Consider the following 26,925-nt stretch of genomic DNA (forward strand, 5'->3'; position numbering starts at 1 on the left):
ATAACCAGATAACACAAATATTTATTTGCAAGAACATTTTATTTCAGTCTTATTTATAATAGTGAAAATTTAGAAGCAATGTTATATGTCTAAAAGCAGGGAATTAATCAATTCAATCAATTATTGTATACATATGGAGTAGTAAATTCCACACATACTAAATTTGATATTATAGAAGAATCATGACTAGGCATATACTCAAACTATATTAGGTGAGAACATGGTTACCAAGCAGCGTAGAGAGTTTCGTACTGATTTTTTTAAGGACGAGCAAGCCTGGAAAGAGGTACACCCACATATTGACAATGGATATTTCTAAGGAGTGCAATTGTGGGGGGGGAGCGTATTTTCCTCTTTGTGCTTTTACAAACTTTCCATATTTTTTACACTAAATATGTATTATGTTATCTGGACAGAAATAACTTCTTTCTAAGAGAAAGTTCTTTCTAAGAGAAACACAAAACTTAGAAGCCATAAAGTAAAAGAATGTCCAATTTAATCCACACAGATATTTTTTAAACTTTCTTGTGGCAAAAGACATTATAAGCAAAGTTGAAGGACAGGTGACAAATGGAGAAAATAACTGTGATACTCGTAACTGACAAGAGGCAATGCTCCTAGTACAAACGCTTCTGCAAAAAGACAATCCAACAGCAAAATACAGGACTTGAACAGACAAGACAAAAGAAAGGATGTATAAGATCAGAAACATATGAAAATATACACAGCTTCACTAGGGATCAGGGAAATAAAAATTAAAACAATAATGAGATAGTTTTTTCCCCTATCATATTGGAAAAAATTTTAAAGATCAGTAATATCTAGTATTTGCAGAAAATTGGGGTATTCTCACTCATGTACCGTTGAAGGTAGTATAAATTGGTACATTATTTTGTTGTTCCTATCAAATGTTGAATACACAAACTGTTTGACCCAGTAATTTCCCTTCTTAGAAATTTATTCTGATTAATACACAATGCTTAAGGATATGTGTATAAGTTGGTCATTTTGCAGAATTAATTTAGAGTAGGAGAAAAATAAGGACAAATTAAATGTTCATCAATAGGAAGATGGTTAAATAAATGACAGTGTAGTTAAGATATGAAATATTATGAAGCTGTTAAAAGAGTAAAGTAGATTGTTGAATATACTGACATGAAGGAAAATCCATACTATATCATTGAGATAACAACAGTGATGTTTAGAACAGTGGGTATTTTGTCTCACTTTATTTAGAAAATCAAGTATGTCTCTTTACATGTTTGTATATAATTGTATGTATATGTATATAGATATGACATTTATGTTTATGTGTGTGCATTTATATATATATGAAGAAAATAAAAATACACACATATAAGTGTATATAGGTATAGAAAAAGGTCTGGGAAGATATCTTTACCAAACTTTGAAGAGTGGTTAGGAGTAAAATAAAGGATACTCACTTTTTCTTGTCACACCTGTATACTGTCTGATTTGTTCAAAAGGCATGAGCAAATTCTGAAATTAAAACTATAAAAGAATTTAAAAGAGAAAAATGTATAGCTCCCTTCCCTGCTTTCCCTCACCCAGCCCAAAAGCTGGGGCTGAAAGCAGAAAGCCCTTCACCGAGACAGCCCAGGCACTGGGGAGAGATGGCTTCTACCCAAGGACCTGAAGACTTTAGGTCAGCTCCAAGTTGGACTTGCTGTGAGACCTTTGGTAGGTCCCTTTAACACTCTGGGTTCTGCCAGGTCCGTTCACTTCACTGTTTGGCTGAAACTCTCCCTCCACTCTAACAATTCCTGAATTAGGGTCTGTCTGGGACAGAACACATGGACCCTCTCCTAAGCTCCCGACTTGTCAGAGGACCTCTGAGGAGACCTGTCGTAGTTCATGCACTGGGGCTATCTTTCACTTCCTCCACCCCTGCCCATTCCTGGGGCCCCCCAGGTGGGCGCTGGGGGTCCTGTGACCCACGAGTTGTCTCCCCTGCTCCCTGCAGGATCGTGTGTGAGATGGGGGAGGCCAAGCCCAGTCAGCACGCCGGCTTCGTGGAGATCTGCGTGGCCGTGTGCCGGCCTGAGTTCATGGCCCGGTCCTCGCAGCTTTACTACTTTATGGTGAGTCCTGCCCAGCTGCAGCCCACAGACCTCGTTACCATGGTTTCTGGGCCCTTCTAGACCTCTGTGGGCAAAGCTGGGGCCAGCGCCCCTGACCCAGGCCCTTCCTCTTGCACATGCCCACCTACCTCCATGGGAATCCCATCCAACGGCGAGTGGGAGCACAGCCTTTTGAGTCTGGAAGACCTGGATCTAAATCCAGGGTCCGCTGAGCCTGGCTGCGTGGCTTCAGGTAAGTTGCTTAAGCTCTGGGGCCCTGGTGTCCCCATCTGACTGAGTGGCAGCGTGGTACAGCAGACAAGAGTGTGTGCTTTGCCTTGAGACTTCTGGGATTTGCATTTAGACTTCCTGGCTCTGCCACATATTTACTGGGTGGACTTGGACAAGTTGCTTAACTACTCTGTGCTTCAGTTTCTTCCTTTCATAAAGTTGGGATAATGTAGCATCTACCCTGTGGGGTTGTTGTAAAATTACATAAAATACGGTTATGACCTCCATGTCATTTCTTTTATTCTTTTATGACTGACCGTTGCTGCTTTGCCCTGGTCTTTCCCTGTATGCTCTCACCCCATCATTCCCATCCTTTCACCCTCAGCCATCCCATCTGCCCGCTCACCATCAGCCCCTTCCCGTGGCCTCCTGAACCCCATCCTGCATCCCATTTTCCGACATCTTGCCTCCATGTCTCTACCCACACCATTACCCCCACCTCCCACTCCAACACCCCCCTCCCAGACACACAGCTCTCCACTTCCCTGCAGACCTCACCCAAATCCCTCACATTCCTTTGAACCTGGCCCCTTCCTGACCCCCCACTGGCTTTGGGGAGGGTGGGCTGGCTACAGATGCTACAGACCCGGGGTAGGGGGTGGTGGGGTAGTGGGGTAGGGGGGGTTCTGCAGGGCTGGGGCTTTCCCCATGTCTGAGCCTTGGGATTGCACATTCCCTGCTATGTACACCGCATCATTTGCAAAATTGTTTTACCATCCAGTTAACATGTCAGCTTGGTAACAGCTGGGATGGTATCATTCCCTCTCAATTCTGAGCTCCTTTTGGAGGCTAGAAGCCTAGAGTGATGGATTTTATGCCTGGGCATTGAATGCCCTGAAATACATCTTGGGGAGCCTGGCTTCTGCTTGCCCTCCCTCCAAGCCTCCCTCCCTCTCTCTCCCTCCCTTCCTTCCTCCTTCCTTTTCTTATCTGCCTTCATCAACTTTCCTCTTCCTTCTCCCTTTAACTGAAAACCATTTGTTTCCTCCCACAATGCCTTGCACTACATTAGCTGATAAATACTTGTTTAACTGAGTTGACAACCCTGGCTGTGGGGGTTCCAGTGATGAATAAGACCCAGCAGAGCCCCTGCCCTCAGGAGGCCCACAGTCTAGAAGGGGAGATAAGATGAGCTGCACTCCAGGAACTGAGGACAGAAATGGGCACAGTAGGGGGAGTGTAGAGGAGACGCCCCTTCCTGGCCGGGGCCTGGTCCCCTCCCCTACACTTCCCACCCTCCCAGCTACTTCCCACCCTATCCCCATTGCTAACCTTTAGAAACCAACCAAACTTATAAATGCAGTTGACTGTCAAATGAACTCATATAGAAAACTGCAAATAGATAACAGCTGTGCATTTTTACTAATTTGTTTAGGATTTGAGGAAATTTCCAAGTTAAACCCAACACATTTTAAGACACGTAGTGATAAATGTATATATACACATTAGTGTATACATTATTAGTGATGAATAAGTGTGGAGGGGGGAGGGGGAGAGACGGGGCAGTAAGGAGATTCTCCGAGGTATCTGAGAGGTGTGGCATGCTAGAATTGGGCATGAAATCTGGCTCTGGCACTACCTGGCAGCTGAGGTAAAAGGGAGGAAACTGCCGCATGACTAAAGCAAGCAGATATTTATCCTCTGGTCCTTTGACAGTGACCCTGGAGGACAAGAAGGACAATGCTAGGGATGACCTTTACCTCATTGAGCAGATGTCTTCTTTGGGCCCGGCTGCCTGTGTCTTCAGCTGGGCCTCTCACCCCTGCTCACTGCCACCTCGATGTCCCACTGTCCCCTCAACAGGACCCACCAGTTACCACAAACAGTGCTTCCTCCTCACTTGCCCATTTCTGCCAGTGGCTGGTCACAGAGGCTCATAGTCTTAGTTCACTATGGTTCAGCTTCCCTTAATTCCTGGTATCGATCACTCTCTCACCATGTCACAGAGTCTTACTTTTCCCATTCTCTTGGCCTCTGCAATGGTCCCCTTCAATCTTCTCCCTGCCTTTGGTCTGGCCCATTCTAATCCATCCGTCCTTTCACTACTGCTGAAATGCCATTTTCATCACCTTGGCTACCACCTTAAGAAGAGCCAAGTTCCTGGGTCCGGCCTCAGGGGACCTGTGTGATCTGGCCAACCAAGCCTACCCAGTACTCTTCCATGAGACCTTGCATGGCCTGACCCCTGCCCTTGTCCCTTCCCTTGGTTGCACCAAGCCACATACTCCCCATTCTTACAAACCCTGCTCGTGACCCACTCCTCGGTCTTCTCTGATGACATACATCTCCTGCTTCTGTGGATGTGCACAGCACTTGCTGTCTACTCACTCACTGGGCATTTTGTGATGTACCGTTTACACTTTCACTCAGCGTTTCCTGTTTGCACTCCTGCTCCTCAGTCAGTCTTTGGAGGTGAAGCCTAGGGCTTTTATCTCTTTGCTAGCTCCCACAGTGCCTAGACAGTTCTAAACCTTAACTGCAAATTAAGATCTCCCAAGGGGCTTTAAAAATACCCTGGAGCACCACCTGAGACTTAATGGGGTGAGGCACAAGCATAAGCATGTTCATAAAGCTCCCTGGTGATTCTCATGTGCAGCCTGGGCTGAGGACCACTGGCCTAAGAGAAACCTTTACTGGGTAGCTACCATGTACCCAGTGCAATCTGCTCTCAATTCTTATACCCCCTCCACCTCCACCCCACATGGTAGACATTTGAAACCCCATTCTCCTCTCAGGAGATGTCCGGTCTTGCACACATGATTGCTTCTACCCCAGAGCAGGGTCTAGCTGTATCTGGGGCATGAAGGAGAGGCTTCATGGGAGAAGCAAGATGGAAAAGCAGGATTTACAGAAGGAAGAATATGGTTTTCCAGATGGATCTTGAATAGTGGGAGGCTGCTCCTGGCATGAGGTATAACATGGAAGTACACCAAACAAACGCTGGGAACAGAAGAAAGAGAGGGAAGAGAAGGGGATTGATGGGGGAGGATGGGTTAGAGTAGAAGAGCAGGTCAGGAAAGATGAGAGCTTTTGCCACAAGACAAAAATGCAGTGGTCCAATGCATCCCAGGGGCTGCTTTTCTATTTGAGGGGCATCCCTGAGGAACTGCCCCAGTGCCACCGGCCCATTTGGGAAGACCTCCAGTGGGGAAGAAGGGCTCATCTCCCCACCCCAGTTTCTATTTCAGGGTTGAGCTCTTAAGGGTCCAGGGTGGGCATGAGGGGCAGAGGTCACCATGGGTCCCTCAGGGAGTCAGGAAGAAAGAATTCCCCTCTTTCATGTCCTTCCTGCCCTGCTAAGGGGCCTGAAGGTGGCACTCTTGGGGCCCACGCAGTAGCCCCTAGCTCAGCTGGGGAACCCTTCCCACAGCCCTTTCCCAGTGCTGAGGCTGGGGACAAGGTTTGGGTCTCTCTCAGTCTTCCTCCACAGATCAGGAAGTCAGACTCTGATCTGTGGGTTTATTCACCCAAAACCCAGACGCCAAGGCCAAGGGGGCTCCTGAGCAGCACTCTGGCCCGGTCACCAGCTCTGTCCCAGGAGGTCTCCACTGAGAGAAGGCTGCTTCTCCCCTTCCCTCTTCTTCCATACAGGGAAAAAAGTGAAGAGGTAGCTAATAATGCAGAATCTGATTTCCGTGCAAACCCACCATGAAATATTTATGAAGCATGACTTGAGTAATTAATAGTTTCTCACAACTTTAAAATGTCTCCGTAACATCCTCTCCCTGCCCCCAGAATAGTTCCCCCACCCAGCCAGCCCCCTGATAGTAGCTCCAGAAAGGGCCAAGGTAGCAGGGACCTTTCACTTCTTCCCCTTCTAAAAACTCATCCACAGCTGACAGGCAGCCTGCTCTACTCCTTTACACTATCCCTCGCCCCTGTCCCCAGCTATCTTCAAGTTCTCTGGTTTTGTTATCTCCAGGGCCACCCCAGCTTCACAGCCTGTGTACACACACACACATTCCCTTCCCTCCTTGGAGAGGCCAGCAGGGCCCAGGTCCATTTGGAGAAGTGACTCCAAGATCCAGAGCAAGAAAACTGTCAGAGGCCTTTGAGCTAACCATTTGGAGGCCCAGCCCCCTGATTTTGTGGCCAGAGAGGTTAAATGACTTGTCCAGAGTCCCACGGCACGATCTCGGCAGCTGGGAAAGAAGGGCTCTTTCGGCAGCCTTCCCCCTTCCCCCTCCTGGCTCTGGTGGAGCCAGCGGCAGAGCTGGGATTAACACGCCATTCCTGGGGCCCCGCAGGGAGTTAGCGCCGGGAAGGAGCCGCGGCCGGGGGCGGGTACAGCGCAGGGACCGTGAGCGCGCCTGCGCCGGGGCGGACGCCAGGCGCGTCAGTGAGCGAGTGACCCTGCGCGCGTGCCCTGCTCCCGAACGTGGGCGTGCGTGTGTCAAGCCGCGGGCGTGCAGGCCTCGCCGGGGTTTCTCTTCTCCTACTCAGATGTTATCGATCAAAGCCTGTCCGTGGGGGAGGTGGCCTGCCTGCTGCGGAGCTGAGCTGAATGGGTTCAAGTTTGGGTGCATAATTCTTTAAGGGGAAGAGGGTTGGGGAGGGGAGAACGAAATCTTCATTTAAATGCAGCTACTGGCTTCTCACCTGGGACTGAGGAAAGTTTTTCCATTAAAATGCTAATGAAAGAACAAACTGCAACTCCAAATCCTTAGCTGTCTTTCTTTTTTCCATCCCTGCCTCCATCTCCAATCCCCAACCCTCGCTCTTCCCTATTCTGGCATGGAGGAGCTATGGACAAACTTTGAACTATAGGAACCCTTCTCTGCTCCCCCTCTCTTACCCCACCCCGTGGTTTCCCTGGGGCCCTTATATCCTTGTGCTGTGTCCTCTGAGTGCTTTGGGTAGCTCTCTGGAGAGGTCTATGGAAGGGACAATTCACCTTAAAAGCAATGGGCACTGTAGACTGGGTAGGTGGTCAAGAACTAGAGCTCTGGGGTTAGATCTCAGTTAGGTTATTTTTTTAGCTGTGTGATCTTAGAAAACTTACTTAACATCTCTGAATCTAATCTGTAAAAATGGATAATAATACCTACCTTGTGGAATTTATAGGCAGATTAAATTATATAATAGGGAGAGAGAGATGAAGATAAAAAACCTGACACTGAAAAAGTTGGTCCATAGCAGTTATTTTTATTATTACTGTCATTAATAGAATTTGTTGCCTATCTATACAATCCCAAGAAAACTGTCTTGGCTCTCTGGGAGGCTGCCATTACTAAAGATTCCAGAAGGCAGCTCCGGGGGCTTGGGGTGCTGCCTCAGAAGCCCCTGCCCCGTCGCGGTTGTGTCTCATGCCAATCTTTCCTGCATAGACGCTGACTCTCTCGGACCTGAAGCCTAGCCGGGGACCCATGTCCGGGGGCACCCAAGTGACCATCACGGGCACCAACCTGAACGCCGGCAGCAATGTGGTAGTGATGTTTGGGAAGCAGCCCTGCCTCTTCCACAGGTAGCCCCAAGGGCCCTTTTCTGCAGCACTAGAGAGAGGGGAGGGCTAGCCAAGTAAATCACTTCACTGAAGGCCTCTGGTTTCACTGCATGGAAGGGCGGGGAGTGACTGCCAGATTTCCCAGGTGAACCTCTGAGAAAGTGGGAGAGGAAATTCTGGGCGTACCTGGCTGCTGATGTTTTGGCTCAGCATAGCAGCACGTCAGTCATGCCTTCCCTGATGGGCTCCGCATCATGCTTTTGCCCACTGTTTAGCTTTGGTACCCCTATACTACCCACTCTGCAGAACCATAGGTTTCCATGGAACACAGTTTGGGCTAGCTCCTCCCTGGCTGCTGCAGAGCCAGCTGGGACTTCTGAGAGCTGACAGGAGCAGATGACCCACCTCCCTGCCTCTACCCCATCCAGCCCCTAAGGTCCGCCTCTGTGAGCCTGGAGCCTAGGGGGATCGAAGGGAGGCAGGAGGTGCAGCTTGGTGAAGGATTCCATGGGATGTGGTGGGGAATGAGCTGGCCTGAGGTTCTCTAGAGGTTTTCCCTGGGGAGCTGTGCTGAGAGGTGACAGATTAGAAGCCAGGCCAGGCTTTGGGTTAGGAGTTCTCAGAGCAGTGCCCAGGCAGTGCTCACCCATTGCCTCTGAGGTGCCTGAGGCTCAGAGAGGAGGGGAGTGGGAGGGCCCTGACCCACCACCACCACCCTCCTCCTCCTCACACCCAGGAGCCCAGCCGTCTGGCTTCTCTCCCTCCAGGCGATCTCCATCCTACATCATTTGCAACACCACGTCCTCAGATGAGGTACTGGAGATGAAGGTGATGGTGCAGGTGGATAGGGCCAAGATCCACCGAGACCTGTTCTTCCAGTACGTGGAGGACCCCACTATTGTGCGGATAGAGCCAGAGTGGAGTATTGTCAGGTAGGAGCTGCCCCAGCAAATCCTTCTGCCCCTGGACCTCAGTTTTCCTTTTCCAACTCTCACAAGCCAAGGAAAGTTCTGGGTGCCCAGTTGTGTTTTGGGGACTGATGAACTGGGGTTGGTTGAGAGAGCTCCCCATGTCAGAAGACCTCCCTGCTGTGATTCCCTCTTTTTGCTGAGGACCCTGAGAGCCCCACATCCCCTCCTAATTTGAGGCTTGTAAGCTGCACTTGCAGGCCATATTTGCACCCCCCAACAGTGACCATCAGTGGGTGTTCAACCCTGCTCCTTTAAACCCCACTTCTGTCAAATATGGGCAATAATTCCAGTCCTGCTTTCAGGCTGAGGGAAAGGAGTGAAGTCATGTCCAACCTACCCTTACATGCTCTGGAAGGAAAGCCTGTTCTGGTCACCCAAGGTGTTTAGCTGTACTTCCTCTGAGCTCCGGAGCCTCCTGGTGTCCTTTTGTCTTAGCACTCCCAATCTCTAGGGGTTTACTTTGTTCCTTCCCTCTACTGCAAATGCCTCAAGGGCAGGAATGGGGTCTTGCTCTCAGCTCTTTCCCCAATGCCCAACATGAAAGCCCTGAAGAAATGTCCTAAAAGGAGGGAAACGGGTATTGGATGCTGTTTTAGAAAGACCCTGAGCTGACTGTTGAGACCCTTCAGTGCTGGTTCCAGCTCAGCCATTCCTAAACAGAATTGGGCAGGTTGCGTCATCTTTCTCGACTTCTTTATTGACACACCTCGGGATTCAAAAACACCAAGATCTCTAGGGACCTTCACATCCCTGGCTCTTTGGGACTTTGGCATGGTGGAGTCTCACATTCGGGAAGGAGTTGTAGGTAGACAGCGTGAATCTGCTTTTCCAGGCCCTGAAGACGCATACTAATGAGAAGGCTGCCAACAGCAAGGCCCGTGGTGATAATTGGGAAAATTCTGCAACCAGGCAGCATGGGGGAATGGAAGCAAGGGCTTGGGGTCAGACAGAGCAGGTCAGCCCAGCCCCAATGCTTACCTGCCCAGTGACCTTAGATCATTTAACCTTCCGGAGTCCAGGTTTCAACTCCCTCAGTGTGTCCTTGAGAGAACTAAGTGAAATTCAAACACACACAGTGCCTGGCTTAGCTTGCCCCCTCCCGCCTGACCTATATTCTGAGCAGATCTGCTCAGTTTTCAGGACTCCCAGCTGTCTGCTTCAGGAGGGGCCTAGGAGAGGGGGCCATGAAAAAGTATTTCCATGAGACAAGGTGGAAGTTGGGGAAGAGAACCTTCCTTTAAACCGGGGGTCAGCAAACTACAGCCCACAGCCCAAATCTGGCTGGCCATCTGTTTTTGTAAATAAAATTCTGTTGGAGCACAGCCATGCTCGTTTGTATATGTATTCTCTATGGTTGCTTTCTTGCTACACCGATAGAGTTGTTGCAGCAGAGACCATATGGGCTGCAAAGCCTAAAATATTTACTATCTGGCCCTTTACAGAAGAAGTTTGCCAACCTGGCCTTAAACCCAAAAGAAAGGCAGCTTTTGCCTGCTGAAGTGGAGATTTGGTTGTTCTCAGCATTTACTCAACAAGGCCCAAACCTTATACACTTTAGCCATGATCCATAGCCTCTAAAAGACTATACCACTATGTGAACCCAGGGACTGGTGAGTCTGGGGATTTGGCCCAGCCCCTTGTGCTTCGGTCAACAAGTTCTGCAACTGTCTGAGGAACTCACAGTCTGGTTCCATTCATTTCTTCCCCATATCATAGCCACAGAAATAGAGGTATTGTCCTCCCCAGCACTCTGCAGCTGACCCTGAGTCATACTCGCAGCAGGAGGGGGCTTGGAGGCAGGTTCTGGGTCTGTCCACCAGCTCCAGAGTTTTTGCTAAGTTAACCGAGTCTGCAAATGGGGTGGGTTTTGCATAATGCATGGATTTACGGTGCCTCCAAGCAGCCTGGATTACTGAGCTGCTTGATAAACACTGGTGGTGAGCACTCGAATGTGTGTGAATTGATGACTGAGAAGATTGGGAAGGTGGCTGGACACACGAGGGCTCATCTCAAACACTGCTGTGAACAGAAGAATGTCTCTGGATTTCACAAGAATATATGTGTGTGAGAAAGAGAGAGGGAAGGAAGAAAGGAGAGTAGGAAGAAAAGAGAAAGGGAGGGAGGGAGGGAGAAAAGTAACTGGGAGTATAAAGATGGACAGATAGATGATAGATAGAAATATATAGAGATTGACAGACAGGTGGGTGGATATGAGTGTGGGGATCAGATTCTTACCAACCAACTTGTAACTAATTAAGTTGCTAAGCCCCATTCTGGGGAGCAGATTGTCTTTGGGATACTGCCTTGGTAGTGGGTAAGGTCATCCCTGGCATTCTTTTGAGTATCCCCCAAGGAAGATACAGCCTGGTCAGGCATTCTGACCCCACCCCTGCCCCCTGCCTCCTGCGCCAGCTTCTCTGCTGCCTTGAGCATGGGGAAATGGCATCCAGGTTCCCTTTGAAAGGCTACCCAAGGACAGATCTGTCAACCCTTTCCTGCCAGTGCTCCTGTGTCTGCCCCAGGGCATTTCATATTTGCCTCTCCAGAGCTCAGGCAGACTGAAACCTCCAGTGTTAGTTTATTTGTCCCATCCTTCTCAGACAGGGGGACTCTGGCCCAGGCTGGGGAAGGAGACTGCTCAGAACACAGAGGGTCTGGAGGTGGCAATTTGGCATGTGAAACAATGTTCCCTGTGACTGGCAAGGCCCAGGGGAAAGAGACACCGGGGGGGTGTAGAGAAGCAGCGGCTCAGGTCAGGAGGCCTGGGACACCAAAAGGGCCACGCTGTAGACTGGGCCTCCTCGGAGTGTCCGCTCTCCGAATGACCTCAGTGAAGGATGGCCACGGACATCTGGTCATCACTGTCTTCCCCTTGGCTGCAGAGAACGTTCATCATTATTATTCAGTCCGCTTTTCATCATTGTCCCCATGATCATTATTCTGCTGCCTGGTTATCATTGTCCTGTTATCACAGTTCAGCCTTATCATCATCGTCATCATCTTCTTCCAGTGCCATTGCTTTCCCTATCCCAGTGATTTACTTGCCTCCTTTCTCCCCGGTCAGTGGAAACACACCCATCGCCGTGTGGGGGACTCACCTGGACCTCATACAGAACCCACAGATCCGAGCCAAGCATGGAGGGAAGGAGTACATCAATGTGAGTCCCGGGTGGCAGGGGTCGTGGGGGCTGCCCACTCAAGATGTTGCTTCCCTATAGGGTGTGGGACTTCCCAGGTAGTAAGGCAGGGCCGGCCTGTACACCAGTGACGCACCACACTCACATACCGCTGAGCGTTGGGATGGGTGGGATGGGGGAGCAGGCACAGGGGCATTTTCCCACCTTGGGGTTCAGGCACAGAGGAGCAGTCACTTCTGGGGCTGCTTACTCCTCTGTCCGTCCAACCCCCACTGCTGCCCTCTGGCTTGGAAAACACCCTGGTCACTGCCATACCTGCTCAGCATAGGTTCTAGTTGCAGAGCATATGCCCTGAGTGCCCAGGTTGTGCAGTCCTCGCCCCAGAGGAGTCCTCTGAGTAGGCACCGTCCTATATGGGCAGCTCCCCAGGAGACCAGTGCATGCGTAAGGGGTTGTGGGTATGTGCACATATACCACACAATCTTCCATGTCTGGCTCCTCCCACAGATCTGTGAGGTTCTGAATGCAACTGAGATGACCTGCCAGGCGCCAGCTCTCACTCTGGGTCCTGATCACCAGTCCGACCTGACCGAGAGGCCTGAGGAGTTTGGCTTCATCCTGGACAATGTCCAGTCCCTGCTAATCCTCAACAAGACCAACTTCACTTACTACCCCAACCCCGTGTTTGAGGCCTTTGGTCCCTCAGGCATCCTGGAACTCAAGCCTGGCACCCCCATCATCCTGAAGGTAGAGTGGGGGTGGCATATAGAAGGTGGGCAGAAGGGAGGCCTCTGCGTGGAAGAGGAGAGGCTTTTCAAGTCACAGAAAGAGGCCAGAAGTCACTGGTTTCTGCCAAATTTCCTGTCCGGCACCCATAGCAGAGGTTGTATTATAGTCCAGAATACACTAAATGCTATCTCTGAGTTTGTATTGGGAAGAAAACTGTTTATAGGCCGAGGAGATTGATCAAGGCAGCTGGATTCACCCTGGCCAAAATGACTCCCAATTTAGTTAACCCCCAGGGTCCAGGATTTGGGACATCAGAAGCTCACACTGCTTCTTCCTTTTCAGCTCTATACAAACAATAGCATAGAGTTTCATTGAGGTCCAGTTAGCAAATTAGTTTTAATTTGTATGCCAATTTGGATCAACTGGAAGTGACTGACTAAAACTCTGTGTTGAGAAGGGTTCTGAGGCTGCATTTGGGATAAGCTGAATAAAGTACCATGGTTAATTATTGATTTCTGCCTGGGAAGAAGGTGGAATGTATGTACCGTGACTTGTCAGGACTGAAGGTGGCCTCTCCACCAGCTTGTCAGCGGGATGGACCTCGGTGTGGGAGGACATTGTAGGGAGCCAGCCAGCAGCTGTAGTCCTGACTCTGGGATGGGAACTGGGACTTTCCTGTCCCTCCAGGGCAAGAACCTGATCCCACCCGTGGCGGGGGGTAATGTGAAGCTGAACTACACCGTGCTGGTCGGGGAGAAGCCATGCACCGTGACAGTGTCGGATGTCCAGCTGCTCTGCGAATCCCCCAACCTCATCGGCAGGCACAAAGTGATGGTGAGGCTCGCAGTCCCTGACCCTGAAGTGGGCAGGCCAACCCTATCCTGGACCACCACGGCTTTCCAGGGTGGGATTCTGCCCTGCTTCAAACTCTCCTCCAAACTACCCCTTATCCCTGAGTCCTCCCTAGCCCTCTTCCAAGCTTCTCTCTTGTGTACTGTCATTCCTTCCGTACTGGCTGGTGATACAAGGGCAATGCAAGACAATATCAAATTATGTGCTTAATTGTCTGTTGTAGGCAAGAGAAGCTTCAAAGAGAGGGTCACTGCTGGCCTGGGGAGGGCCATAATATCATGGTCTGTGCCTCAGTCTTCCATCCCTATAATGGGCTCTATTTTACAGGGGCCAGTCGTTGTCATGCGATGCTTTCTTAGAGCCCAGCTGCTTGCTCTTTCCTGACAAAGATGATAATGTAGCTCCTGAAAAATAAAACATGCAGATTTTCCAATTCTGGGGATGAACTATGCTGGGTCGTCCATACCCCATCCTTCAGTCCCTGTATGCCCCGTTGTCTATTTTGGTAACACCTGAGGATTCTACTCCCTGCCAGGCCGCCAGGCCACCAGGCCAGCAGCAGTTTAGGAACGTTCCCTAGAGCTCTCTGCTCCACACCCACCTCCCTTTCGTCTGGTGTGCCCCCAGGCCCGGGTTGGTGGCATGGAGTACTCCCCGGGGATGGTGTACATCGCCCCAGACAGCCCGCTCAGCCTGCCCGCCATCGTCAGCATCGCCGTGGCAGGCGGCCTCCTCATCATCTTCATCGTGGCCGTGCTCATCGCCTACAAGCGCAAGTCCCGCGAAAGCGACCTCACGCTGAAGCGGCTGCAGATGCAAATGGACAACCTGGAGTCCCGCGTGGCCCTGGAGTGCAAAGAAGGTACTGAGGGGCCAGGGCCACAGCACCATGCTGGAGGCTGTGTGTGCATGTGTGTGTGCACAGGGGCTGGGGCTGTGCCCTGTTTGCAGAGACCAACTGCACACCAAGCCGTCCTCTGACAGGCAGACCCCTGCCCTGGCACGGCCAGACAATGCAAAGGCCTCCTCTCCCTCAAACTGGTCCCTTCCCTTCTTATCCCGACTTAGGCTAAGATCATTTAAAACCCCACTAGAGTGATCTCCAGGCCCAGAATCCTGGCTGAATGGGTTTTATGCTCTCTCTAGGACAGACCTTGGGATATCTTGACATGACACATTCATGCAATCTTCAGCTCTCTTCCTTTAGCAGGAAGGTAAGGCTGTAGGGCTGATCTGAGATTTAGAAGGAAGAGTGTTTCACAGCTTGTGTTTAAAAAATTACAAACACAGCCACCAAGTGAAATCAGCTGCACTAAATCCAAGGAGGAAATTTAGGAGCCAGACTCTTGTAAGCCCCAGGATATCGCTTCGTGAGTCACCCTGGGAGGATCTGGGCTGGCTCTTTGCTGAAGATTTGTACATGGAGTAAATCTGGCCCCATACCTGGGGCTCTCCTATCACACAGATTCCCGCTAGGGAAGCCACAGCTTTTTTGATGGGGAAGTGGATCCATTCCATCCCCGCTCTGCATCCTTCAGCTGTCAACACAGCAACCGCCTTGTGGGACTGTTAATTATGGCCTTTTATTATATTTACACTGCTTAATTTTTTTCCTCTGCAATGTACTCTTCCCTCTAATTGGGTGTAGTGATTAGAATCTCTTTTATGTGTGGCAGGCGTGCGAGGCTTTGAATGTTGGAGGCACTTGGTGACTTAAAGGAAAGCTGCAGACGATAAAATGCAGCCTCCCTCCTTCTCCTCCCCACCAGCTGGGCACCCCCACTGGGAGGGGGCTCCAAGGGAGGGTGGGAAGCCGGGTTCCTCCCGGCAAGTTCACAGATGGGAGGAATTAGCAGTCAGATGGGGAGTCCGGCCTAAGAGCATCAGAAGAGGCTCCGGGAAAGAGCGCTGCTTGGGAAGAGAGAGACTCACAGCAGAGTACACGTGGGATGAGCTATGAAATGATTTTCCCAGGATGCCCAGAGATGGCTGATGATCCTTTGCAGGACAGAGTTGGGTCCAGAGAAGGTGTCTTCTTATAGCCTTTATAGTAAGCCAGGAGGACACTCCCATGCAAACTCGAAAGAGGCCTGGCCTGGCCCATCACCAGTCTGACCTGAAATATAAACACATGTGCGTGCACGCATCCTCACACACACATACGTTCCAACACAATCATACAAACTGACACCCTGAACACATTTCCCACACATGCTCTCCCTGCCATGTATACTACCCCCATGCACACACTCACACATACTCTCCCACTTCCACACACACTCACACTTACACACACATAAACACACTCACACAAACGCTCACCGACCCACTTGCTCATTCTCATGCATACACACACACATTCACATGTGTTTTTCAGGGCTTTTGGTGACTGTACATGCCGGAAAGGCTTATTGCCTAGCTTCCACACACACAGGCACACGCATGGCTCTAAGTCTCACTTGGTTACATTAGGGTTTCATATATAACAAGAGCACCCTGTGTCTGTAATGGGATAGCAATAGGAGAGCTTTTCAGCGATCTATCAAGGTGTCAAGACAGTATCCCCTTTTGTTCTCTCTAACAAGAAGCATTGGTATTCTTGTGGCACAGACCCACTAAGCCTGGCTCAGAAACCCAAAATCCATAGGCCAGAAGTCAGCACTGCAGGATAAAGCGTATCAGGGGCAGCTCCGCCAGACTTTTCTAGGGAGGGTGGGCTCAGAGCACCAGCCAAAAACTGGGGCAGCGATGCTGTGTTCTCGTAGTCTTCAGAACCCACTGGGAACAGGGCTTGCTTTTTGAGGGCCCTGGAGCCGACTTGGGCTTGCGAATCCTTATGAGCCCCCAAACATTTTTCCCTGTTATCGTGTTGATATAATAAGAAAGAAGGATTGTTTAGTAAATGTCCACTGGCTATTCTTCTTTGCCAACGTGTGTTAATCCACACTGGTTATGTGTGTGTGTGTGTGCGTGCACGTGTGCTGATGAGATGGGCCAAGGAGAGAGAGAAGTAGAGAAGGGCAGGGGACATCACCTCCTCATCTCCGAGTATCTCCCACGGTGGAGCGTGGCCCCAGAGAAGGACTGTGCACAGGCTGGGGTGTGATAACAGCTTTGCACTTGTAACAACCTCAGCTGCATGCTGGCTTTCCCTGGTATCAGCTGGTGTCCTCGGCTCTGTGTCCATCTGGAGGCCTGAGCTGGCTCCACGGACAGCTGTCCCATGTGCACATCATGATTCACCATCACATAGCATCACCTTGAGGAAGGAAGGACAAAGATATGCCCTGCGTATTTATCCAGAAGGAAGATATTGGTGTGGCAGAGCCTCTGTCTGGACCCTGTTTAAAGCTGATGGTGTCAATGAGGCTTTAAACGTTTTTCCTTTATCAGAAGGAACTATTCTGAAACCTTCTGAGGTCACCCACTGTGAAACACAGAGAGAATCAGGGTTGCTGTGGTTGACAGGGAGATCACCACTGGAATCCCGCCCCTCCCTCCCCCTGTCCCTCTGTGCCCAGACAGCACCCCACCCAGCACATTTTGCAACCAAAGCCTTCCGTTTTCAGCCAGGGAGTCCCTCCTGGCCACAGCACAGAACTGGGGAAAGGGCCTCCTGATCCACCATTTGGAAAGGACTTGGCCTTGAGACAAGTTTCCTTGTGCTTTATCTTTCCCTCATGCTAATGTTGTTCATCCCAGTTACTTAAAACATTCCAGCTAATTATTTCTGCACATCTGCAGGCCACTGCTCAGGCCTCCTAGGAGGCTGGGTGAGGGTTCTCAGGGTTCTAGGTTGGGGTGACTCTTGGGCCCCATCAGGCTCCCAGTGGCCCTCCCTATCCTGCCGTCTCATAGGCTTTTCTTTGTGCCAGCTTTTGCTGAGCTGCAGACGGACATCCATGAGCTGACCAGTGACCTAGACGGAGCCGGGATCCCCTTCCTGGAATACAGAACCTACACCATGCGGGTGCTGTTCCCAGGAATTGAAGACCACCCTGTCCTCCGGGACCTCGAGGTGAGAGGTGGCTTCTGGGTCTCAACCTTCCCTGTTGCGGTGTAAGAGCAGGGGAGCATTTGGCGATCCTCAAATACGGCTCCCCCACTGGAAAAGTGAGAACACTGAGGTCAGAGAGGGGAGGCGCACTTGCCCAAGGTACTCCAGCTTGTCGTTACCAGCCAGAGCCTCTGGAGGAGATGGGCAAAACTTGGGAACACTCGGATTTAGAAGCAGGGCCACGTGAGCACAGCCGTCAGAGGACGTAGAGTCTTGGGGAGCCATGCACCCCTTTGAGAATTAAATGGAAATTGAAGACCCCCTTCCCAGGAAAATTGGGCATGTACAAAGAAACTAGAAATCTGGCAAACAAATTTAGGGAGTTCATGGATCCTTGTTTAAGAAACCCCAATACAAGGGATTTTATCACCTAATTGGTGCTCAATAAATATATGTGGAAAACAAATGATGCTTTGGGAAGAGAAGTGGAAATGAGGATGATAAAAGCATAGCTGTCTTTTGCATCAGAAGGAACCTCATCTTTTGAATATTTTATCCCCCATCCTGACTAGCATAATTTCTGGCTTATGCGTGTATTTATTTTATACTTTGTTTCAAAAGGGATTTGGAGAAAAATGAAAAATATAAATGAGGAAGCCAGGGCAAAATAATAATCATAAGCATAATCACTAATGTTAGTTGCTTGCTTACTAAAATCCTGGCACTGTTTTAAGCATTTTCCATGCATTAATTCATGTAACCTTCACAAGAACCCATGAAATAGATTTATGCATTTTATAGGCAACAAAACGAAGGGACGGAGAAGTTCAGTAGTTTCCAGTCCACTCAGCCGGTAAGGGGCAGGGCCAGGATTTGAGCCAGAATTCAGAGTCTGCACTCCCACCCAGGAGGCTGTGCACTTGACTTCCCGTGTGCCGCCTTCTTATGGTGCTGTACACGTATTGGGACAGGTCAAAGATCTGCCACCAAAGCAATGAAAGAAAAGATCAATTACAAGATTAACAGAGTCCTTAAAATAGAAATAGCCCCCTTGCTCCAGAGTCATACAGATCTGCGGGTACTGACATCCGAGGGACCTTGCAGGTTCCCTAAGGGGGTGTTGTAGGCTGTGCACCTCTGCGGTAAAGACAGCAGGTCCGCAGGGAAGTCCGTCGTTTGCACACGTTTCTCCATACTTGTTAGTTGAATGAAATGTGAGAGAGAGAGAGTGTGTATGTGTGTGTGTGTTTCTGAGTGAGGGCTCCCATTGGCTCCTCAGCTGACAGAGGCCAAGAGGCACTTTCAGAAGCTGTAGCTGGTGGTCTCTGTCTCCGTGATAATGCATTCTTTTCTGTCTACATGTATGTGTATACATGCATTTATACATGTGTCATGCACACAAATAAAAATGCTGATGCATCGTATTTTTATTGATCCATCTATCCTTGGTCTCACTCTCCCTGCTGGTCCTTCTCTCCCATTTCCATTTTTTCTTTTCATTTTTCTCTTCCTCCGGCTTCATCTTTACTTGCTTCAAAGTACCAGGGCATTTAGCCCACTGAAGATTATGCAAGTTCCTGGTTAAAGTGAGATATAGGAGTGATGGGAGGATAAGGTGAATCTGTGTGTGTATGTGTGTGTGCTCACGTGCATTGGATGTGTAGATTGTGCCAAGGGGTCAGGGACCATGGTTTATAAAGTGTCTTTGCACTTCTGGCTTCAGCAGAGTGCCTGGCACACAGTAGGCCTGCAGTCAGTGTTGAATGATTGAATGGATGAATGTCCAGGTTTGCATGAATCAGGCTCTCCCTCCTCCAGGTAGAAATGGCAGTCCTAGGAGGGAATATTATTTTTGAACATCACCCTATGCCCTTGGGGGTGGGATGGAGAATATTCAAAATCAGAATTCATCTGGGACAAGTATATAAAATTTTCTCTGTGTTTCAGTAGTTCAAAATTCCAAGACTAAGTAGGTTCACTTTTAAGGATTTAACATTTAAACTGGATTTTCTAAAACTATTCCAAATCTGGCATCCCTATAGGCCAGCCTGAATACCTTGGAGTAGGCTGGAGGACAGCTTCCTCCCACACAGGTGTCCTCTTGGTGGACACACACACACACACACAGACACACACACACGTCCTCTGGTGTATATCCAGACCATTCCTGTGGCCCACATTATATATAAATCCTACTATGTCCTATCATGTGGTCTTCTTTCTCAGTTGCTGCCATTTATCTTATGGCTTTCCCACGTGTACTTGCATCTCTACAGGTTCCTGGACTCTCAGGCCTGCTGGACACTGGGCTACCCAGGACGGTGGGGGTGAGGAGCAGGGTTACAGGGCTCACTCACCCACAAGCCCTCACATGTGGTTGTGCAGGTTGCACACCGATGGCTCCAGCTGGCACATTCATATGTGGTATCCCAGGAGGAGCAGAGTGCATGACCTGCCTTACTGTACCTGGCAGCCCTGCTCCCCCAAGACCACAACACAAACAAGTCCTTCTCCTCACCCTTCTGAACTGCACCAGGTCCCTTGCTGAAAGCTGATGGGCTTCCTTTTCCAGCTGCACTTCTCCAGTCCTTCCCTCTAAAATTGGTTTCCAGGGAGAAGCAAGAAGGGAAATGATCTTGCCAAACTCCAGCCTTTATTTCTCAACAAGGTCCATAACCCAGAATCCCCGCCCAGCGAGCTGGGCTCAGAAAGCAGGAAAGAAACCTTGAGCACCCTTCGTATCTCTATCAGGGCCTGGAATTGAACCAGCTCCCTGCTTCACTGCACCCCTCCTGGCCTTGCCTGCCTAGCTCTCCAGCCTCTGAGACACCCCTCCCCCCACCCAACAGAGACTTCTGAGCTACAGAAGGAACTGCTGCAAACTCCTCTCCCTGCTCAGAGATAGTTACAGGTCCTTGACAGTCTCAAAGATTCAGTCTCTTCACTCCCCGGAGACGTTATCCACCCCAAAGAGATGCACGCACATGCAAGTCGGCATGCCCAGGGCTACACCTGCCATGCCTCACTAACTCACCACCGTCCCTCATGGCATGCTGGGTGAATTTGGCCCCTTGTAGGGCTGTGCAGAAGGGCTGGGAGAAGACTGGGAATCAGGACTGTTAGGTTCTAAGCGTCGCTCAACCAACCGCGTCATACACAGATGCTCCCCTGATGGGTACACACACCCCAGTCCACTCCTGAGGCTGGCCTCATAAACCATGCCATGTCCTACCATACGGCTCATTCCTCATCTGGTACCTTAAAATTGTCCCTTAAGCCATGTTCCTTGCTTTCATCAAAAAGAGAGACTTTCTGAGCCCAGACTCCCGCTTGTGCAGAAGTTAATAAGCAACGTCATCCATTTCCCCAGATGTGGAGCCCACATGGTGGCCAGCTGTCAGGCACAGGCTCTGACTCAAGGAGGTCACCTGACTTTCTTATTTCCAGTAAACTCACTAGTTAATTGCTTGCAGATAGAAACCAACTTTTATTCTCCCACGTTGGCCTGGGGCTAGATGAGACCCAGCCTCCTGCGCAAGATCCAGGGATCGTGCATGAGTGTGTTTCCTTGTTTCTTTTCCCACCCTCTCCTTGCTGCAGGAATAGTTTCTGTCTTTTGGTTTTCTGAGTATGGAAGCATTCTGAGGGATGCCCTGTTTCCCAAGCCTTTCAGCCACTGGGATGCTGGCAGTGGGTTGGGCATGAGGGGAAGAGTGGGTGAAGAAGGAGAGGTTCAGCTGCCTCGGGCTGTCCCTGGAGCAGAGGCCATCAACCCTCTCTTTTGTGACCACCTGGGCAGAGTCAGCATTCAGGGACAGGGCTGCCCAGGCACTGGTTGCACACCAATACTTTTAAAATATAAAGCCAACAGTCACTCACAATTTCAACTTCTCATTGTCTCCTAAACTCTAACCTATTGGGTTATAATTAAAATTTACTATCCAGTTTTATTTTCATGGACTTCAACTAAATTAGTGACCCATCTGGTGAATGAAGAAATCTTGTTTCAGAGTGGTATTTGTTGGGTTGCAGGGGGCAAGCTACAAAGGGGGATTGTTGTGAATATTCCTTAGCAATATAATTCAAGTTCATCTCCTCCTTCATAAAATGGAGACAACACTCCTACCTTCTGCACCCCAAGACTCTGTGCTGATGTATTGATATCTTGGAAACTCTTGTGGGGAAGGGACCTATAAAAAGCAGTCACTGAGGCAGGAGAGGCAGGTAATAAAATCGCTACTATTTAAGTGTGCACTATGTGTGTCAAGCACTTTACCCACATTAACTTATTTAATGTTCATAAAACATTATGACAAAGGCACTTCTATTCTCATTTTACAGACAAGGTAGTAGAGCCCAGAGGTGAGTAGCGTTTTCCTACACACGCTAGTCAGTGCTGTCTCTGATCCCCAAACCCATGCAGCTGACCGGGATGCTATTTGACTGCAGGTGGTTTTGCTAAAACCTCCCTTTCCAGAGCCCCAGGCGCTTGCTGCTGAGAAGGCACATGCACTTCACAGGCAGGGAAAGTGAAGTCACAGCAGGAAGTCCAGGGTCCATCATCACGCCAAGTATACCATCTGGCCGGGCCCGTTTCCGGTGCCGCCTCTCCAGATGCCTCAGCGTCAAACCAGCAGGCGGCTGCTCTCCTTTCAACAGCCAGCCTGAGCGGCAGGAAACCCCAGAAGGAAGGCTGCAGAGAGGACTCAGACTTGGTTTTCAGTCAGCTCTCAAGCCCAGGGGTAGAACTAGACATGGCAAAGAATGGAGAGGTTGGGCAGGGGTTCAGAAGTCTCTGGGGTTTGGAAGTCCAGCACCACCACCCTCCAGCTGGGTGGCCTTGGGCCAAAGTAGTCAGTTTCTCTGAGAGACTGTTAAAGGGGGTAATAACCCACCCTTCCAGGGTTGTTAGAAGACTTAATTGAAAGAATGTATGTAATGTTCCCAGCACTGCACTTTGCACGTGGTGGATGCTCAAGAATTGGCACTATTATGATTAGGACAGATGTTGAGATGGTGTCCTAAGTAGTACAAAGAATGAGGGGAGTAAGGCAAGTGCATATATGCGTGAGGGGTGGTCACACATATATGAGTTGGGAGGGAGATAAATGAAGACAGCCAGTGGGGGATGGAGGCCTGGGCTGAGGGAAAGGGGTGGCTGCTGTGGGGACTGGGGAGCTGGTGGGAGCCAGGCGGGAGTCAAGTAGAGGTTGGGCCCACCCTGGGGAACGAGGACTGTGCCAGGAGGGGCTGTACCCAGAGCTGGGTTGAGCTGCAGTGTTGCCCAGGTCAGCACCTGCTGTGCCCTGCTTGGCCCTGACCAGTCCCCATCTCTCCCAAGAACTGTCTGCATTCCCAGCCTTCAAATACCGGTACTGCAGTAAGGAAAATGGAAATAAAGCAGATTTGGAAGCACACATGTTTCCTACCAGCTTCCAGACTGGTGAGAGTGGCTGAGGCCAGGCAACTAGGAGACTTCAGTGAGCGCTCTTTTCTGCAAGGTTCAGGGTTGAACTCACAGAGGTCCTGCTACTGAAGGGGCCTTGTGACCTGAGAGTCAGCCTTCTGGTCAACCCGTCTGAGGGCAGGGCTCAGGTCTGAACCTCTTTGCCTCCTGCCAGAAGAACTCAGGGTGGCTCAGGAAATACGGGGCATGGATGTCCCCCCTCTGCACCTGTCACCTTCCGTGACCTTGGTCAAACAGGTCTTTCTCTCATGGCCTCAGTCTTTCCCAGTTTAAAATCTTAAGGTTTTCAGCAGTTGCCTGTGTGTCAGGCAGCACGCTGTGAGCTTTTCACACGTTACCTCATCGATGGCTCATGATGGCCCCGTGACAGAGGAGAACGTGGTACAGATTGCCTGGCTCAGGTTCTGGCCCTGACGCCTGCCTGGGGATCTTGGGGAAGTTCTTAATCTTCACGAGGCCCCTGGGGGTGATAACAGTACCCACTTCACAGGCCATTGTGTGGACGAAATGGGTTCATATTTCTAAGTGCTCAGAACAGATCTATATACACATTAGCTGTTATTACCTTCATTCCATTGATAAAGAAACTGAGTCTACTAAGGGTCCTGCAGCTAGTAAATGACTGTGAAAGAATTTGAACCTGCGCTTGACCAAAACCGTGTTCTTTATTGCTACCTGACACTCCTTCTTAAAGACCTGATGAGCCTACCCCTACGGGGGAGGCACAGCCCTCAAGTCATGGCTTAGATGGCAGCTCCTTTGGGCATCTCTCCTGACCCCTGCCTCTGCCGGCATCCCAGTCCATGGGGGACACCCTGCTCTGGGTTCTCAGAGGGTTCCCCCTTCAGGGCGGAGACTATGGTTTATTTTTTAAGAGTAAATTTTTTGTTATAATTGAAGTAGACATGCAGAGCAATGCACAAAGTGTCAGCGCACACACAGCTCGATGAATTTTCACCAAGTGAACACACCCTTCAAACCAGCATCCAGATATAGACGTGTGATGTACCCAGCATTCCAGAAGCCCCTGAGCAACCCCCTCCCAGCCACAGCCACCCCCAGGACAATCACTTTCCTACCACCACTGATTAACTATACCTATCTTTTAAATCTTTATTTAAATGGTATTAAATCTGTATTTAAATGCTATTAATATTAATAGCCCTGTCTGACTTTTTCATTCGTTAGTCAGATATTGTGACTGTGTAATACTCTGTTGTGTGAATATCCCACAGTTCCTCGATCCATTCTATCATCACTGTACATTTAGGTGTTTCCCTTTGGGGGCTGTTGGAATTGGGAGCTTCTTACACATCTCAGGGATGTAGCTTCTGTGACCGGCTCAGTTGCTGACTCAGTTTGCTGAATGGATTGTACACTTGCCTCCTTGTCAGGATCTCCAGATGAACAGAAGGTGCTGACAGGAAAATAAAATCTTCTTTCGCTTCTTCCCCTGGATGGAGCAGGCTCTCAGAATGAGTCCCTACGAGTATATCAGATGTTCGAGTTAGGGACCTCTTTAGAGACTGTCCGACTCGATCTTCCCCTTTTTCCAGGTGAATAAACTCAGAGTCCCAGAGAAGTAAAGGGACTTGCCAAGGTCACACAGAGTGGTGGTGCCCTCCCCTGCTCTGGGGCCACTGGCCTGTCAACAGCACCCTCGGGGCTAGAGAAGGGTGAGCGGTAGATCAGCCAACGGCTCAGACCCAGTGACCCTGAGTCACCCACCAATAACCCATCGGTGATCATGCAGTCAGGGTGTAACTGCAGCAGCCCCTCTGCAGAGGCAGGAGGGTCCACAGTGTGGGCACGGCCCACCCCTGGGGAGGTCACCCGTGCCCGGCTGGCCTCCCCGCTCACAGATGACAGCCAGGACTCCCTGCTCGGTCCCTCCCACAGGTTCCGGGCTACCGGCAGGAGCGCGTGGAGAAAGGGCTGAAGCTCTTTGCCCAGCTCATCAACAACAAGGTGTTCCTGCTCTCCTTCATCCGCACCCTCGAGTCCCAGCGCAGCTTCTCCATGCGCGACCGTGGCAACGTGGCCTCACTCATCATGACCGTGCTGCAGAGCAAGCTGGAGTACGCCACCGATGTGCTGAAGCAGCTGCTGGCCGACCTCATCGACAAGAACCTGGAGAGCAAGAACCACCCCAAGCTGCTGCTCAGGCGGTGAGGGGCAGGCCCGAGGGGCAGCCAAAGGGGTGGGTAGGGGTCCAGGAGTGCCCTATCCCAGCCCAGCCCACTTGGCCCAGCTCATTCCTCTCCCTGAGAAACAGGGCAGTGCTCCCAGAAGGAGCAGCTGTGTTCCCCAAGGCTAAGATGCTGACCTGCCCAGAGGTGGAGGGCTGCATTAGCTGACCCCTTAGAAGAGCCCATCCATTATGTTGGTGCCTAGAACTCAGCCTTGGCCTATCTGCTCACTCTGTTGTCTTCTATTGTCTATTATCTTCTTCCCCTCTTATCTACTCCCTGTTTTTCCCTCTTTACCCTTTATACTCCCTTGATTTTGACCCTTCCTACTGGAATTATTCTGTCGTGGAATTTCAGAGGTCACTTAGACCAGGCCCTGGCTTTATTTAGATCAGAACTGGAATTAGGAAGGAGACCCCAGGGCCTCTCTGGGAACTCACCTCACCCTCTCAGGATCAGAGCCCTGACCCCTTGCAACTAGAATTGCTGGTTGTGGACCAGCAACCCGAGCATCTTCAGGGAGCTTGTTAGAAATGCAGACGCTCAGGTTCCACTCCAGACTCACTGATCAGAATCTGCATTTTAACAAGAAATTTAGATGATTTGAATACATATTAAAGTTTGAGTTGCAGTGGTCTAGCCTATGTTTGAATTAAAGCCCTTTAACTGCAACTCGCCCAGCACATCCCAGCAAGTATCTCCTGACACTTGCTGTACTCGGCCACCGCTGTGCTATTAGAGACCTTGCCCTCAATACTGTTGAAACCTACAAGGCCATATGTGAAGACATAGCCATACTCTGCAGCTTCAGGCTTATGGGAAGCAGAGACCCTGACTCTACACGTGCACCCACTAGAGCACTCCCTGTATTCTAAGGCCATTTCTCCCCTAGGCTAAGTTTTTCCAATGTCTTTAGTCTTCGTGCATCTGAAGTTGGACAACTCCAACTCATTACGTCTGGTCCTCTACCTGGAATCACCCGTTTGCTGCCTGCATCTGTTTGCCATCCCCTGTCTTTTGTCCTTGGCCTCTGGTCTGAGCAGGGCCTCGGTGACTCTCACTTTTGGACCAGGGGATGATTTTTGGCTTTCTGAAGTGTTTACTTCAGGCTTTTTCCTGGTGCTGTGGGCCTTCACCTGCACAGCTGCAAAAAGGTTGCTACAGATAGGAGCAATCATGCAGCTTTGGAAACAGCAAGGTAGATCGTTTTGATTTTTGTTTTACTTCCACCAAGCAGCCACCCACTGGCATAATTCTAGGTTTACTGCTGCCTGGCAGAGCTCCCACAGACAATTTCCTGGCGTGGTCTCACACTATCTGTGCGTCTCCTCCTCATGTTTTCAATTCACTCTCTCCCTATTCTCTCCTCCATCTCCTTTTTTTCTTTTTGCCCCTGGCAAATATTTCAATATTCTTCCTTCTCTTCTCTTCTCAGCTTTGTTTTTTTGCTGGCAGCTGCCCAACTGCCTTAAAGTTTTAGTTATTAGTAGTCTCTGGCACCTGCAACTTTAAGCTGTATCCAAACATACCTGGATAGGGTGGTTTCTTTCTGGAACTGACTGCACACTTGGTTTTTTATCCCTAAATGGATGCAACTAAAACTGTCCTTTGGTAGAAAACACTGCTGTGGTGTCTTTACTTCCAAAGTGAAAAAATAAAAGGGCTTGAGCTGTGACATGATGGATTTATGTTAGATTCAAGAAGGAACTTCCTGTCATTGTAGAGTTCCCAAGGAGAGTTCCAGAGTGTCTTTCTATAGAAGCATTTG

At 49.9% G+C, this 26,925-nt stretch overlaps 1 protein-coding gene across 1 annotated transcript in view; it reads left to right on the plus strand.

Moving 5' to 3' along the window:
* The window catches only part of LOC119535309 (plexin-A4), a 175,457-nt gene that overhangs the window by 107,933 nt on the left and 40,599 nt on the right, over positions 1-26,925 (plus strand). The window contains exons 12-20 of the mRNA XM_037837742.1: positions 1,985-2,102; positions 7,700-7,836; positions 8,583-8,747; positions 11,851-11,944; positions 12,431-12,670; positions 13,340-13,486; positions 14,132-14,366; positions 17,380-17,522; positions 24,868-25,136. Coding sequence (XP_037693670.1) covers positions 1,985-2,102; positions 7,700-7,836; positions 8,583-8,747; positions 11,851-11,944; positions 12,431-12,670; positions 13,340-13,486; positions 14,132-14,366; positions 17,380-17,522; positions 24,868-25,136 — 1,548 coding nt within the window. The remainder of the gene's footprint in view (positions 1-1,984; positions 2,103-7,699; positions 7,837-8,582; positions 8,748-11,850; positions 11,945-12,430; positions 12,671-13,339; positions 13,487-14,131; positions 14,367-17,379; positions 17,523-24,867; positions 25,137-26,925) is intronic.

Source organism: Choloepus didactylus, chromosome 5 (genome assembly GCF_015220235.1).
Source record: "Choloepus didactylus isolate mChoDid1 chromosome 5, mChoDid1.pri, whole genome shotgun sequence".
NCBI classification, from domain to species: domain Eukaryota; kingdom Metazoa; phylum Chordata; class Mammalia; order Pilosa; family Megalonychidae; genus Choloepus; species Choloepus didactylus.